Source organism: Solea senegalensis, linkage group LG15 (assembly GCF_019176455.1).
Source record: "Solea senegalensis isolate Sse05_10M linkage group LG15, IFAPA_SoseM_1, whole genome shotgun sequence".
Lineage (NCBI taxonomy): Eukaryota > Metazoa > Chordata > Actinopteri > Pleuronectiformes > Soleidae > Solea > Solea senegalensis.
The window spans coordinates 7602171-7619867 of NC_058035.1; the positions used below are offsets into that span (position 1 = coordinate 7602171).

The following is a 17697-nucleotide window of genomic DNA, read 5'->3' on the forward strand; positions in this document are numbered from 1 at the left end:
CTTGAAGTGAGCCACAAGTATCCTTCATAACACAATTGTAAAATATAAATGGAGAGATACAGCACTAAAATATAATTACGACTACTGCTCTCACTTTACTACCTCAGTCAAGGATCTTACGTTTTTGGCCACGTTTGTCTTGCCCAAGGAAGACATGTATAGAGACAAACAACCATCCATTCCCACACTCACGGTCAATTAAGAGTGTCCAATTTGCCCAACACACGGGGAGAACAGGCAAACTCCATGCAGAAAGGCTCTTGCTCCAACCAGGTCACTGACCCGGGTCTTCTTGCTGCAAAGGCAAGCGTGCTAACCACTACACCAACCGTGTGGCCCACGAGGGGACTTCCCTCTCTCACTGCATCCAGCTCTTCTGGGGGAATCCCAAAGTGTTCCGAAGCAGGCCTCCTCCCAGTGGGATGTGCCAGCAACACCTCACCAGGGAGGCATCCAGGAGGCATCCTGACCAGATGCCTGAGCCACCTCATCTGGCTCTTCTCAATGCGGAGGAGCAGCAGCCCAGACACCCTGCGGAGGAAACCCATTTTGGACAATTTTATCCGCAATCTCGTTCTTTCGGTCACTATCCACAGCTCGTGACCATAGGTGAGGGTAGGAACGTAGATCGACTGGTAAATCAAGAGCTTCACCTTTCGGCTCAGCTCCTTCTTCACCATGACAGACCGACTATCATTATAGACCATGACAACCCGATGCATTTCTGCTGAGGCCGCACTAATCTGCCTGTCGATCTCCTGTTCCATTCTTTTCCTCACTCGTGAACAAGACCCCGAGGTAAACTCCTCCACTTGGGGCAGGATCTCGGGGCATTCCACCCTTATCCAGTTTAGGACCATGGTCTTATATCTGGAGGTGCTGATTCTCATCCCAGCAGCATCACACCCGGCTGCGAACCGCTCCAGCAAGAGTTGAAGATCATGGCCCAATGAAGCAAACAGGACCACATCATCTGCAAAAAGCAGTAATCCAATCCTGAGCCCACCAATCCTCAACGCCCTGGCTGTGCCTAGAAATTCTGTCCTTAAAAGTAATGAACAGAATCCGTGACGAAGGGCGGAGTCCAAACCTCACTAGAAATGGATTCGACTTACTGCCGGCAATTTTGGAACAAGCTCTGACACCAGTCGTACAGGGACCGAATGGCCCTTATCAAGGTATCCGGTACCTCATACTCCCGGAGCACTCCCAAAGGGACACAGTAAAAACGCCTACTCCAAGTCCACAAAGCACATGTAGACTGGTTGGGCGAACTCCAACGTATCCTACAGGAGTCTGCCAAGAGTGCAGAGCTGGTCCACCGCTACACAAACCAGGACGACAACCACACTGCTCCTCCTGAATCCGAGGTTCGACTGTCCGACAGACCCTTCTCTCCAGAACCCCCAAATAGACCTTACCACAGGAGGCTGAGGAGTGTGATTCTCCCATAGTTGGAACACACCCTCTGGTCCCGTTCCTAAAGAGGGGGACCACCACCCAGGTTCCCCAATGTCCAGGCGATGCTGCAGATGCATGTCAGCCAAGACAGTCCTACAACATCCAGAGCCTTAAGGAACTCCGGGTGGATCTTATCCACCCTGGGCCCCTGTCACCAAGGAGCTTTTTAACCACCTCTGTAACCTCAGCCCCAGAGATAGGCGAGCCCACCTCAGACCCTGCTTCCTCATTAGAAGGGATGTTGGTGGGATTGAGGAGGTCTTCAAAGTACTCCCGCCACTGACCCACAACGTCCCAAGTCTCCACTGTACACAGTATTGACGTGCACTGCTTCCCCCTCCTGAGCCGTCGGATTGTTGACCAGAATCTCCTCAAAGCCGTCCAGAAATCGTGACGGTCATGACAGGTGGTCTAAATAAATGTATTAAGCACCGTAGAAGTGCAGAGTAAACTATTCGCAAATAAGAGCAAAATAAAAGTCCTATCCTAACCCAATCTCTCTATTTCTATTTAGTTACTCCTGTCAATTATATATGACTCACTTGTGACCGCAGCAGATTAAAAATAGATAAATAATAACAAAAAAAATCTACATTTTCATTAGATCCTGTGATAATTATGACTCACCTGTTATATTCTTCTCCACCGACTCACATTACGGCATGTTTCTTCATCTAGAAGGGGGGGAAACAATATGATAAAGTACATGTCAGTCCTGTGTATCAATAATTCACACCTTGAGAATGACACGAGGCTGCATGCACTGTAGTAGACATGCACTGTTCACAATACATACAGCACAGAACAGAACATATAACAGCCATATTCCATCACTGCGAAAAAAGTAAACCAATTCAATGTGTTTTAGAATATAATTTTATGAGGGGGGTTTTGAGCAAATTATTTGAAAGTTATCTCTGTCACTGATGTGATGTTTAGTTTGACGAACATTATGTTTAGTGTCTTTTTATTAAAATGTATTATTTCTTTTATCACAGTTTAGCAGAATTCCTTATGGTCTACTATCTAGTTAAGAGACTAGAAAGGGATTTTACTTCAACAGTGCATTTATGTGGGGTTAAACAGGGCAGGTTTACTTTTTTTTAAGTGGAGGTTAGCAGTTAATGGTTATATTAGCATTACGGTTATTAGTGTTACCTGTTTAGTGTTTAGTCTTCCTTTGAGTCCCGCGATCTAGACTCTTACTGAGCGCCAGGCTTCAGGTGTACTAATCACAAAAGAGAGTTCAAACGGCTGAGCGGACGTCAGCCTCGCTGTTTAAAGCTTGGTGCATGTGTCGTACAGCTTTGTCAGGTTAAATCACAGAAATGCAGAGAGAGGTTAGCAGAGACATTGATGAGTTGCAGAATCAAGACACTACTTACTGAGTGCGACAGGGCCACGCCACTCAGCAGCCAACATACTGTCACTGAGGGGTGAAAAACCAAATCTACATCTTGTATGATCCATTATGTTCTTCACGAGTGTATTTAAGACATTAGTATGATCATAGGTGAGGACTTCTTACCTCTTTAAACTCCGTATCATTCTCTGTGTGTCTGATTCATGACATAAAACATTAGAGAACGGATTGAGGAAAAAAACGTATCCACAGAAGTGATCGGAGATTCAAGGATGGCTGACGTATTTAACAGGTAATTCACTTGGGACAGGTTGGTGGGACTTTATGAAATGAGTTAGCTGTTATCTGACAGCACATGTTAGGTTTTAGAAAACAAAAGTGTTCCGTTTTAAGCTTCATAGCCACCTATTTAGAAAGTTACTTACACGGCGTGTGAGGTTTAGGTTATTTTTATTAAATGATTTATGTACAAATACAGATTAGACACAGGACAAAGCACGCATTAGAATTTACACACTGTATATCACTTGTTTGATTTCAATTCCCAACCAAAAAAAGGCATTTTGCACAATGACCTTCTCACATCTTGAGCCTCTTCAGACGTTCTCCGCGATCTTATCACAGCTAGATTGTGCGCTCAGTAAAGGTCCCGCACGCGTCTTCAGATCTCATCACAGACACACATGTGGTTTGAGGACACATTTGTCCATGGTCACATCCTGGATGCATCCAGGACACATTTTAATCCTACTCAGTGCGATCTGGTTGTGATTGGATCATCGAGGATGGATGTTAATACCAGGTCTGAACGGTGGGGGGGGGGCACGCCTTATGTTTTAAATCACAATATCACTTATAGGCAGAGGCATTGCAACAGGGCAGGCAATGCAGGCAACTGCTGGGGGCCCTGAGCTGAGAGAGAGGGGGGCCCTCAAGAACAGCAATGTCCACTGCAATGAAAACAATTTGTGAGACTGGGCATATACAGGAGATTCACAGTAACAAGGCTCCATGTCACTGTGTGCCATAACAGACACATGAACCACGAGGTCTATTCATGCATCAGGGAGTCAAAAAAAGAAAATGACACCAAGAGTACGTCAAGCACTCTTTAAACTGATAATGCACAAACGGAAGATTATAGATACTTCATTTCAATTTGTGGGTGAAGGTGTGGTTGGATTCGATGTAGCCCCTCCCCACCCCGCCCCCACCAAAAACTTGCCTAATTTTAGTCAGTCATATCAACTCAGTTTTATCATTAAGTTATCAGAGTCTGCTGTCCTGTATGTAGCGATCAGTTAAGGGGAAATAAAAGGACTAGTTTAGGTTTAGTTCACATGTGTTGCCTTAAATGTCGTTCTTCAGAACATTAGTGTTTTCAGAGCAGGATGTGGTTCTCTGTCCATGACCATAATGACAACACTTTTTGCAAATCAAGTTGGAATCACACAGGAAGTAAAGTTTCTGTGAACAAGTATTGATCTGCAGCGTCACAAATACCAAAAAAAAAAAAAAAAGAAAAAGAAAAGAAGACACATTTTAAAACGAGCCAAATATAAAGTCGTTTTGTGTTTGCCGGTCGAAATCACACAGGGTTACGTTTGTGATAAAATGTGTCAGACTGGAGAAGATCCACTTACACCAAGCTGTGCCCACAACCAGACCAGACCAATCAGTGAGCTGTGGGGTGTGTGTGTTTTTCTTTATTTTCGGACATACTACGTTGTTGAATTGACGGCCGTCTTTTGTCATATGGTGTGACAACATGGAATGTCTTACAACACGCTGACAAAAAAAAATATGGTGTTTTATATGAATTGTTTTTCTCCACATTGTCTGACACAACAAACCGAAAAGAGGGATTTACGTGCAGAGGTATGACTGGTCCATGTCCAACATGTCCCCCATGTCTCTTTGTTAAGTGATGGTGAGACTTTTTGATTCTGTGATTGCTTAATTCAACAAGGGGAGCATATATAAAACATTCGGTGTAGTTTTATCCCGGTATTACGTGGGGTTAGCGTGATAATCACTGCATTACTGGCAGTAAATGCAAGCCCACTAGGGGAAATGTAATGACAAAAAAATGTAATTGAATTCAGTATAATGTCAAAATTCGTTTGGAATAGAAGAGGGATGTTTTTTTTCCTTTCAATAAATGATGGTCCATTGAGGGAAAGCAATTGATACTGCAATGATATTACAATCTGTGAGGTTGTGTGCGAGTTGGAGTTACTTTAAAGACGAACGGAAAAGTTACAACCTTTCATGAGTAATTAAAAAAAAAAGAAAAGTATAAACAGTTTGAAAAAGTTTGGAGGTCACATATCAGGAGCACCTTCAGTATCTACCATAGGGATGTTTCCTGTAGCCCCCTCGTGTCAGCCGTAAAACGGGGGCTTTGAGACTGGGGCGGCTGGTCTGCCACTCTTCCTCTGCAAAAAAAAAAATACATTTAACCACATTGCAAAAAACAAAACAAAAAAACAACTGCTGAAAATTGAGCTCATGCCACAAAGTCACAGTGTGAACTCAGGTATCATATTGGTTATACCCACTCATAATCCATTTAACCAAAGACAAGGAAATTCAAGCGTGCAAATTCTGTCCCAGTGACTACAGAGGCCGCTCTCCACAGAAAATTAATTTCATAAGCTCTGTGCCCTCTGTTGGACCACAGCTGAGATTTGACTGTCAGCAGCTCCTCCCTTAAAGCCAAATTACATAAAGATGGCCGCCCCTGCTGCATGGCACATTGCACTGCTTCCAAATAAGAAAGTGTTTATGGAGCAGAAAATCAAATCATTGGCCCCTTGGTTTTGGTTTAGTCTGACCTCAACACCCCAGCGCACAATTCATCGTGCTGAAAATGAATGGGCCAGCAAAGTTGCTGCAGCAACCAGCTTATCGCCACTGTCATGGGATAGCCCTATAACTCTGTAAATAGAATATAAAATAAAACATTAGCAGGTATAAAAGACACAAAAGAAATGGTCATTTATACATTCCCATTTCCAGTTGTTGGTCTGGTCAGTGGTGTTTTTTTTTAAACCCCAGAAACAAAATGAAACAACAACTCCATAAATCTCTGTGATATTGTTACAATGGTTACTATTAAGAATCTCTCCTTGAAGCGATAATTTAGATCAGAGGTGTCAAACTGGTGGCCTGTGGGCCACATCAGCGCCCGCCACTTCATACCATGTTATAATGAATAACACAACGAAATGTCCCTCTTCTTCTTCTTCTTTTAAACACAGTGGCACAGCTGCCACAATAAGACATTCTGCTGCAATTGTTAAATTATTACTAAATGTATTACAGTCAACATTAAATTACACACCGGTTGTGTTTATTTCTCTGTTTTTGATATTAAGAGATTTATTTTGTGATAAAAAGCCTTGTACATCGCAGAGTCATTTGACTGATTACATTTATTTCCACTGGTGGAAAACCAGCATAAAAGTGGGAAATAAACTCTTCTACCTTTCTGAGCATTTTAGGAATACAAACTATTTCTTTGAAGCTGACAGCAGAGTTGTAAGCACAGCAGTAGTCACTCAGCCATAGTAGCAGTCTTTGTGGAAAAGGCCTGAGGGCACATATCCAAAAGGCAAAACACTCAACCTTTACAGCAGGCACTGGTCAGACCCCTGAGCTCTCACGGGCACATTTAGTGCTCTACCCAAATGCAGCTCATATAGCCAGGAAGGTAGGGAGAGGGTGAAGCGTGCAGGCGCAGCAGCCCCCCTGGGTGAGGAAGATTAGAACGAGTCTGGAACCACAAGGCTTTTCCCTTTGTGTCTCTGCTGTCAAACATCATTTAAATATCAGTGCTGCAGCAGAGATGTTGTTTGGTTTTTTTTTTAACGTCCGGGATGAATTTAAACGAAAGCTATCAAAATAGTTGTGACCTGTGTTTCCATTAGTGTTGTTTAGCTCACACACACACACACACACACACACACATGCACACACACGAATAAATAAAGACCTAAAATGAATGTGCTGAGTGTGCAGTAAGCTCCTCTTACCGTAGTTGTTGAAGGATTCATCACCGGTTCCATGTTCATATTCATAATATTCTGAAATGCTACAATCAAACAAAGTGGAAACACCACAGTGAAAATGATTGTCTTTCTTAAATGTGAAATGTGGTTAATGAAATGAAAAACACACACACACACGATGTTGTTGTGTGTAATCCAGTACAATGTGTTCGCCTCCAAAGCCCATTTCATCTAAATTGGGTAAATCTTAAAACACAATGTATTTATTTATTCTTTTCACTTTAGAACAAGTAACATAGGATATTATATTTGCCATGGACCATTTTTTCAGCTGCATATTCAACACATTTGATGCTCCAGTGAGTATTTACAGCAGCAGGATGGTGTGTGTGTGTGTGTGTGTGTGTGTGGGGCTAACTAACGTGGTCATGTGATGTTTTTAATAGAGTGTGAATGACAGTTGAGCTCCAGAATAGGGCACATCAGGCTACACCAGACTTTTGTCCTTGTTGTTTTTGTCTCTATTAATGGGATTTGTTGACAGAAAATCCATGTTCACAGTAAACAATGCAAGTAAAGCCGGAGACTGAACTCAAGGATCTAACGGTGAAACGTTGCGAGCAGCTGAGCACAGAACTCTCACATCCTGTATTAAAAATCAAAGTGGAGATTTTATAATTTGGCTTAATCCAGCACATCACCTCTTTGACTGATTGTTGTAGTTGTCCTCATAGTCTTCATAGCTCTCGTCATCATATTCCCCACCATATCCATCGTCGTAGCCCTGCATGGAAACACACACCGTCAGCACTCCACTGTCAGCTCATCTTTATCCTGTCTAACTTGTTAGAGATGAACATAAAACAATCAATACTTGGTTCCACGGGCAAAGACAATTACTTTGTGTCCGTAACGGCAGAGGAAACTGAAAAACAAAAATCATGTCCAGCAGAGATTATTGATTAAGGTTTGCCGGAGCCTTAATGGACACTTTCTGAGCCTTAAAAGCAATATGGATTCTACTACTGACACACAGTTACACAGGAAACAAGCGCAATGAGCTAACAAGTAACTACAGTCACATTCAATAACAATAAAAATGGATACGCGGCATGTGGCGCTGACATTTATGAACAGTTGGGTCAACGCTTCTTCAGCCACCTGTGAATATTGGTGACCACATAAAAAAACAAAGACGCTGTGTGTAAAACCCCGATGTATATCTTTTGTTTTTGTTTGCTGTAAACACTGTTGCCCTCATGAAACTGTAATCAGTAATGGATTTTAGTCGTGCATTAGTGTAAAGAGTCTTTCCTTCCAGTGTGCGCATCAGTTATGCAGGTAATCTGGTTTGGAACAATTCAAGTAGAAGAAGAAGAGGCAACAGCTGCCAAATATTACATCGAATATAAAAATAATAACACTGTTGCTGTGACCTGAGACTGTAATTACTATTCTGTTCAATGGCTTATTCATGACAATGGGAGCAACTAGTCTCAGTAGACCACAGGTTCACATCAGCAGCTTAACCCGAATAACACCATAATTGGACAAAGGCCAACGTGTGAGTGTGTACAGAGCAGCGAACTTCACTATGGTCTCTTCTTGTAATTGCTGGATCTTGCTCATTTAAGGGGATTTAGTGGAGTTTAAAATGCTTGTGTCTCCCTTTTTTTGTGATGATCTAATCTCTTCTAATCCCTTCCAAGCTCACTGTCTCAAATCGAGCTCCACCATGGTACATGCCAGTGTTCCCTTCCTTGTAGAGATGAAATACATTTTAAATCTGGAGAGTAAAACCCAGAGAGAGCTTCCATCAAGCTGCTTTAGGCCAGCTATTGGCTCAAAAGCGGGTAGATTAATGTGAAGGACATCAGGCACAGCAATGTAAAATAAATGCATTTATGATGGCTGCATATATATATATATATATATATATATATATATATATATATATATATATATATATATACATATATATATAAATACATATATACATGTACATATATATATGAATATACATATATACTCTCCTCTCTTGTTGGTTCAAGTCCTCTCTGGTTCCTGTGTGGCTTCAGATGTTTGAACATGCATTTGACTAAATTAAAGTTAGGGATTATGTCAGGGATTAAGTTGTTCAGAGGATCCAATACGTGTCCTTTTCTTACATGATACTTTCCCCTCAAAGGCAAAGTCAGAGACCTGCATATCTCAGTAATTGACCATTTTTATCCCAGCAATCCCATAAGACAAACTGTGCCACACTGGACCCGTAACTGTAATGGAATCAGTGGATTGATTTCACACTATATATAAACCTAAAGTTGAAATAGATAATGTAAAGCAAAATTTGCATTGTGCAAAAAAACCAACAACAGTGTACATGTCTTTAGAAGGCCGTGTGGACCAAATGTCAAGCAAACCTATCTTTGTGAGGACATTTTTTGGGGTTAGGTATCTAGTTATGATGGTTAAGGTTAAGGTAAGGGGCTTGGGAATGCATTATGTCTGTGATGTGTCTGCACTATGATATAAAAATGAATTTATGTGTGTGTGTGTGTGTGTGCTCTGCTCACCACGGGGATGGCTTTGATAAAGTCAACTATCTCCTGTAACACAGCAGTCGTCTGTTTTATGTTTCCGTGTCGGTAAAATGTTGCTTTCGATAAATGTAATTCTGTAATTCATCACCTACTGCTGAGCTTTATTATGCACTTGAAAGATTGCGGATCCAAGTAAACCCGTGTGAGGCCGGCGCTTTGGAAGTGTAAATAATGTGAATAGAAATTATTCTGGTACATAAACATCACTCCGGACAACAAAGGATTTGGAGGCGCGGCAACACAACTGTTTCTCTGCACGTCATGAATGACAAGAATCTGTAAGAGCGGATTTAAACAGAGAGTCTTTAAAGCGTGTGTTGTACAAACCGCAGGGAGTTTCTTGCCAACCATTTTATTGTGTCAGTGGACTAAATGCACGGAGCTTCACTTACAAAGGTTCCCACACAAGAATCAAGCTGAACAATGCCGAACTATAGATCAGTTAAAAAGATAAAAGAACAATCCTAAAAATGTGGGTTAATCTCCAACAATTACCAGGGAAATGTCTACAATCTCAATATTTAACAGGAGTCTGGTGTATTTAGCGACAGCATCACAAACCCTGCCGCTGTATTTCAGTCCAGTGACTGTGACAGACACGGAGGAAGTACTGAACAAATTGTTTTAATTAACTTATTCTAATGATGAGCTTTACAAGTCACTAGTCACTCGTTTGTGTGTGTCGCATGTAAAACGAGGTCACGGCAGTTGCATGCAGCCGTGCAGTGATGCTGGGACCAGAGTGGGAAAGGGCCATTTGTAAGGTAATATTAGCAATTACAACTTCAGATTTTTGGTTGGGATTCAACATGGCATCAGTCATCGTTATTCTGCAGGAAAACAGTCATCTTTAATAGATTTCGCTCCTCCTGTAAATAGAGTATGTGTAAAGTATGAATATTAAATAAACACTTATACTATTGCATCGTAATTTACCTTAGTTTCACAACATGTCGCTTTTGGGGTTAATGGCCAGTTCAGTTCTCAGTTTTTGAATTTCTTCTAAACTTATATTTCAATTATCCACATCTGCATATATGTTTATATACAGACTGTATATATATATGACAAAAATGTATTTTTGTTGAGCAAACCTTCAGTTGACTTATTTTTTTCTGTGAAACGATGCATAAATGATGTTGAAGCAATGGATATTTTTATTTGCCAAAACATTTAACACAAATTAAGAGCAGAACTGTTCAGAGTCGGTTCAAAATAAAACCCCACAGTGTTCAGCTGCTTTGTCTCTGCTGACCTTGGAATTACTTTGACCCGCTACACATGCTGCAATCAGAACGGACAACGTACAATGTGTAAACAGACAGGGTCCTAATTAATGAGGCTTGATTCCTTTCGGTTGACACTTATCTGTAAAAACAATTAACAGCGGTCCCTTTTAACAAGGCAGAGGAAATAAATCAAATGTTAACACGAGGGTGGAGAGTCCTGGCTCAGTGTAATTAGGACAGAAGGAACTTAAAGGCCCTTGGCTCTGTGCTTCATTATCAATTGACAACCTGTATGTCCCCTGACAGTGACTGATCTTCATAGGGAGCTGCCGGTGAATGCTTCTCCACACAGCAGATTGGGGAGGAAAATTAGATTCCCAGTCTTTTGTCTCGGTGAATGGATGCTTCTCTCCGCTGCTCTCCACCCGTTCAAATTCAATCAGCACGCACCTTTTGTTGTCTGTAATGCACTTAATGTAGTAGTCTGCCTTTTGAATACACTTACTCGTGTTTTGTCATCGCCGTATTTGAGAAAGGGGGCGAATCATTCCGCCACAGGAAACAATTAGTATGAGATTCAATTTTGATTGCTTTAGTGACATTAAACAATATCATGTTTGTCATGCTGGATTTATGGAGGCGGAAGAACAAAGTAAACTAATAAGACAAGGCTTTCTCACTATTCAAATGTTATTAGTTGCTGTGTTTGCAGAGTTTAGGACTGGATGCAGGTGCAGCTGTCTGATTCTTCCCTCAGCAGCAGCAGCAGCAGCAGCAGCAGCAGCAGCGACAGTGAATTCTACCGGAGTCTTTCTTCAACTAAATAATCAAGCTGAAGTGTGCGTCTTACATCTGTTTTAATAAATAGGAGAGTTCCACATGGAAAACTTCAATAATTAATCTAACAAATAAGAACTCAGCAGCATTTCTGAACCCATTGTTACAAAGCAATTACGGCAGATGTGCATACCATCCTTAAAGGTGTCCCGAGGAAACTGCTCTCCTTTAAGAAACATACTGAGCCTCACCAATCTCACGCATCTCTTATGTTCACAAAATTGATTATATAGGGAGACATTTTACCCCATTTCTAAAGGCTGTCCTTTTGCTTTTTTTCCCACAGTCGATAGATTAGACTTTTTCTTTTCTTCAAAGCCTCTCAAAGCTCTGTGTTAAATCACATTACGGCATTTCCCGCACAGCCGCGGTATGGTTGCAGGGCTCAGGTTTTAAAACCAAGCAATGTGTTTCAGTTTTTACCAGCAATTTGTACAGTTCATGGTCTGCTGTCAGGGACAGAAGCCTATATCACTCTCAGAATCCTCTCTTCCGTCATCAGCCCTGACATTAAAAAATAAGATTTGATCCAGATGGGATTTGATCTTTAACATTAAACTGAGGCCATGGTCCCAGTCTATACAAAACGCCATCAATCACATCTACAATCCCCCTCTGCACTTTTCACACTTACATGAAAAAAAAAAACCCCGTCATACTGCTCCTCCGTTTTGGGAATTAGTCACATTTACTTCAAAGTCACAACAACTTTAAGTACGACCGCGATTCTACACCAAACACTTTTCATCAGTGTGTCAAAGACATACTACGAAAAACAGTGCTGCACCAGATTACATTACGCACATATATCATTTTAAAAGAATTAATGACACAACTTTACACAGAAGACATTGGCTGATTGCTAAAATGATTGGAGAAATGTTTTCATCTAACGCACAGGACGGGAACAGATGGCCAATTGCTTTGTTTCTTGATGTGATGAAAAAACGAAAGATAAATGAACATTGACTGTTTGTATTTTCAATTCTATTTGCCTCACAATGTGTCTCAAAATACAAAATTACACCTACATGTACGGCGCATTACAGTGAGCCATGGACGAAGCTGAAAGACGGAGCCTTGAGCTTAGTCTGACCCCCATGTGAGTGCAGCGTTCTAGCTAGCGCATGGTAGCGTATCGGCCAGTTACACTATGAGCCCAATATTTTAACTGTCATATTTCCTCACATTTTTACTAGTATTATTGCTATAGGTCGCGCACACATCGGCAGGAACACCATCGACATTCAGCCACAAAGATCACAACATTAGCAGCACGTAACACCTCCCACCCCAAGTTTCCCCACGAGCGAGCTGCCTGGACTGCTACAGTATTTGGCAGATTATACCTCACCTATTCCTGTTTATTTGTCAGTACAACCCATAAAATGCAATGTCATAAAGTGAATGCAGCGCCTACCTTGTAACGTGAAGTTTTTATTTTGCCTCAAAATCACTTGATTTCATTCCGCACCAACCCCGCACTTGGTCGCGGCGCTTTCTCGCCATTACCATTACGCTAAAATAAAATGTAAATAAAATATTCCGAGTGTAATATACTGTAACGCTGAATCTATAAGTGTTTGCTTTAAGCTCAATAATAAAAGGCGCTTCACCTCAAATGACCAGACGAAACTGACCTTATAACCAGTTTATGGATAACTGCCTCCCTGGGGAGCTTAACACTTTAGCACCTGAAATGCTGCCAAAAGCCCACTCACATTCAACTCTATGAAACAGAGCAATCTACCAGACACCACATACATTATCTGCCGCGCACTCGTGGTGAAATCTCCGAATTGAAAGCCTGACAATCATCAATCTCTAGATTAGGAGGATTTCATTTGACAACATGTGAAGAATCTGTTACAAAAACTGCCTCAGCCCAGACGGATGGAGGCAACAAAATATTACCGACTTCAACTCGTGGAAATGTTTGCAACTCATTCCTTGGGGCTGATGCCCAAAATGTGCACACGCACGGAAACACCCCCCCACACTCTCTTTCACAGCAATCCACGTCACTTCTGAGTCATGGCTGTCTTTTAAGAGGCAACAATAATGGTCACTGTCACCGTATTAGTTTTACGACGCTGACAGAATGACACAGTCCATTCATCATTACAGTCTCCAGAGGAACCCCCGTGACGTGATGACCTGCTCCACAGCAGCACGTATTTATGACAACTTCACCCAGTCTGAGGCGTAAACAACAAGTCTGCCATTCATTCACTACACAGAGAGAGAGTGCAAACTACAGTCTGCATGGATATGTGCATGTGCTGGTTATGAAAAGAGCAATCCAAGCAAACTTATAGATTGTGCAATGTTAGTAGACATGTTTAAATAATGTATTGACTGCGTACAGTATAATAGCGCGAGGAACAATGAAAAAGCAAATACAGGGATACAGGGAACACAGCAGTGGCTACAATGGTTCAGTTATGTAACTGTGATACTTGCTGCGTTGATGAAGCTACAGAACCACAGCAAAACATATTACACAAATCTAATAGCTCTAAGCATTAAAGAGAAACCGAAAAAAAAACACCAATCAATTTTCATACTACTGATGTTGGATTTAAATTAGGGTTGCACAATATTATACACAATAGACTTTTTTCTACATGCACAATATCAGCATCGGTAGATATCGGCTTTAAAATGAATTATCAGCTATCGGCAAACGCGTCAAGATCTGCTGATGTGACTAATGACTAAAATAGGAAGCCGGAAAAGCTGCAACCTCCTTGACTTCTGTGTTTGATGCTAACTTGTTCTGCGCAATTAAGATATTTTATATGCCCATCTGCCACGACATTAGTATGAAAAATATTGTGTTAATTTCACTACAGATGAGACTGAGTGACCTCTGCAGTTGGGCAAATGGAAAGACGTATATACAGTATATCGGCATATCGGAGAGTGGCGAAAAGAACAATATTGTGTATTCGTAATTTAAATAATAAGCTTCAAATAATCAGACTGGTCATTTTTAAATTGACAAGGTCCTTTTTTAAAAAATAAATAAATATATATATAAATATATATCAGCTCAGAGTGGTAAGTAAGGAGACTATAATTTCAAGTTTGTGCACTGATACGAGGCAGTGGAAATTAGTCAAAGGAAACTGCAATGCTCCTGCTCCTTGTGATAAAGAAAAATATCACTGTGAGTGCGGCAGTGCAGCTAAGTGTTTTTAATATTTTATGAAGAATACCAGAGGTATAAGCCGTGTATGGTTTTCAATAGAGCACTCGTTGGTAGAATGCTTGGATCGCCGTTGTTGACAGTAAGAGCAAACTATGAACAGCCTTATTTTTTAATAAAAAAGTGGAAGACGTCTGCAGTGTTGGCGTTAAAGCCCTTCGCTGAGCAAACACTTGCAAATCTGTTCTGGACTTGTCAGGACAGGGTTCTGAATGGTCGAACAGAGAGTCACACGCGGTGAAAGTAAAGGATGCAGCAAGCTGAGATTTGTGGGAGAAAGATAAAGAGGAAGCGTTGGGTTCATAAATTATAAACTAAATGATGATACATGATAACTTCCAGCTTCCTTGTGCTTTCCGTCGAGGTTTTAAATCAATATCACCCCCTCAAATAGGTGCAATTATGGACATTCTCGCAGTATCACTTTTATGAGACAGACTGACAGTTTGACAGAGTCCATCGATCAATGGTCTCTGGAGAAATCTACAAGATACCCCCATACAAACTACATTACACTGCCTCTACACAGCGATATACACAGGATATAGCAACAAAGAAGACACATGTTTCTGGCGCTGATCTAATATTGTGCTTCAGTACACGACAGGATTTGTGTAGAGGAATAAGAGCAATAACAAGTGTGTTTACTCAATTACAAAAACACAAACCTGGACCCCGAAGAGGTCTTACAACATTCTGGAAACCTGCTCAAAGAAAATTGTGTAATGTAGTAGGAAAAAAAAACCACAGCAGCAACGTGAGATATGAGGAAGGAAAATGTTCAGGACAAACTCATCTTTCCATAATCCCCTCATCTCCATGCTCCCACCCTCCTTCCCAACCTCCAATTACAAAGAGGAGAAATGCCTCTCTTTCCTCACTCCTCAGGAATACACAAGGCTCTATATCAGAACTCAATTTGGTTTGGTAATGAGACTGCGCTTGTGCATTTCCCCGTGCAGACAGCCCAATCTTCAATTGCCAGCACACATGGGGCGTTTGCTTAGCAGGAAGCCTCTGAGGAAATAGACTGGTAAAAGTGTTGCCTTTCTTCATTTGGATGAAAACTTTGAGCTCGCCAAGATGGGCTTTTTTTCAAAATGACCTTGGAAGATTTTAGAGGACGAGCGTATGTCTAACTAGATTTACGCATTTTTTGCAGCGAAGAGAATAAATATTTGGGCAAAGTGCTGCCTATCGCATATTAGGACACATGTTGATGGACTGCTCAAACCTCCATACATCGCTTTACCTGTCCTGTCTCTTTAGTGAGCCTCTCTTAGTTAAATGACCATGCACAGCTCGCTGGTCATTCAATCAAATCAGGAAACAAACATAAAAAGAATATTTCAGATTTAAGGCGAGATCCTGGTCCATCATATCATCCGTAATTTGACTTTTACGACTGTGACACGGGGATATTTGTCGTTAGTTCTCACTAACTGTTTGCTAAAGAAGCCTATTCCTCTCACGTCACATTGTTTTCCCCTCAGTTTTGGGTAAAACAATTTTTGTTTTAGCTCTGTTCATAATTTTGGGGCTTTTAATTAGTTTCTTTGGAGTTTTATGAACAGTTCTTATGGGTTTCTCAAAGAATGAAGATTGTTTTGTTTCTTTTATATTTTATGCAGTCAAAATTTGACTGTAAGTGCGGTGGGCTTCATAGTGATGTTTTTTTATTATCTGCTGTCTCCAAGGTCAAAAAGTCACCACCACAGAGGTGTATTTACAACATCTAACCCTCAACAGCTCTGACTAATAGCCCTCATCTCAGACTGAAGTTTTTAACATTAAGAATCATTATCTTACATTTTCATACATAGTTTTATGACATTACTGATGTTTTAGCTAAAAATGAGTCCAGTAATGTGTAAAAACCTCACTATAAAAACCGTGTAAGATAAGTATTTTTTGGTTTATTCACACATCCACCGTATGCAAATGTTGAATATTGTTTTCTTTAAATGAGTAGCATTCATGCAGTGTAATGTGATGAGTGGGAAACATCCAATTATGCTGCCATTGCTGGTGTTAGGTAATTTATCAAAATATACTGGCAGAAAATGTTTGTGATATGAGTTATGTTGTGTTATTAAAGGTCTCATTTATATGTATATGGGATATGATGCAGATTTGTTGTATATATATATATATATATATATATATACATATATATACATATATATATACATATATATACACACACACACACACGAGTGCTTGAAATATGGATGAAGTAGATAAAAGCAATGCAGATGATTGATTACTTATCCAAAGTGCTGAAATGCAGATCCAAAGTCATTATAAGCTGCACTGTTTACCAAAAGAAAAGTTCATTTCATAAAAGCATGTTGTCGGATTGCCCTAATTTCTCAGACATGTCCCCGAACGGCTCGGTGTAAAGCGAGACTCATCCAGATCACATGAAAGGGGAATCAAACCAAGTCTGATTTTGACACAGCTCAAGTAAAATTACGGTCAGCTATACTTTGTGCAAAGAGGATTGGACTCACATATTCGTCGTATGATTCATGTGTGACTGCTAACAGCGGGACCCTGTATCCAGCGCTCCCTGCTGCCCCCCTGGCTCTCGGAGCTTGTGCCTCCCTCGTTAAAACAGTCGTGGGAAGTTTGCCGTGTGACGACGCTGCTGCTGCTGCTGCTGCTGCTGCTGCTGCTGCTGTCCCTCGAGGTGCTGCAGCACTCCTCCCCGTGCCTCTGTGGCCCCTGGTAAAGCAAACGAACAAACAAACACACACACAGACAGACAGACATGGCATCAACTTGCTGAGAGGATCTCATTTCACAGCATGTGTAATTAAGCCACAGCGATTTGAGTGAAGAAGTGCAGTTAAAACAATGTCTCTAATCTATTAAATTCTTCCTATCGCTGCACACGGCTGCCTCACGTTGTGGGTTGGTGGTAACCTCCACTGGTGCTGAGCTCATTCCTGCTTTCAGTTGCACGATGAAGTAATGT

At 41.1% G+C, this 17697-nt stretch overlaps 1 protein-coding gene across 7 annotated transcripts in view; it reads right to left on the reverse strand.

The window, feature by feature from the left end:
* Nucleotides 1–17697, reverse strand: part of khdrbs2 (KH domain containing, RNA binding, signal transduction associated 2) — a 65128-nt gene that overhangs the window by 4715 nt on the left and 42716 nt on the right. For 3 of the 7 annotated variants that reach the window (XR_006361915.1, XR_006361914.1, XR_006361913.1), the window contains 5 exons: nucleotides 17231–17444; nucleotides 7539–7621; nucleotides 6862–6920; nucleotides 5179–5262; nucleotides 2089–2135 (listed from right to left, as the gene is read on the reverse strand). Coding sequence is in view for 4 of the 7 variants with exons in the window: in XM_044046684.1 (XP_043902619.1) it covers nucleotides 2092–2135; nucleotides 5179–5262; nucleotides 6862–6920; nucleotides 7539–7621; nucleotides 17231–17444 (484 nt within the window). In the remaining 3 variants the exon portion in view is untranslated. Of the gene's footprint in view, nucleotides 1–333; nucleotides 532–2088; nucleotides 2136–4250; nucleotides 5263–6861; nucleotides 6921–7538; nucleotides 7622–17230; nucleotides 17445–17697 lie in introns of those variants that run through there. The other 4 variants (XM_044046684.1, XM_044046687.1, XM_044046686.1 and 1 more) reach the window with 4 other exon arrangements.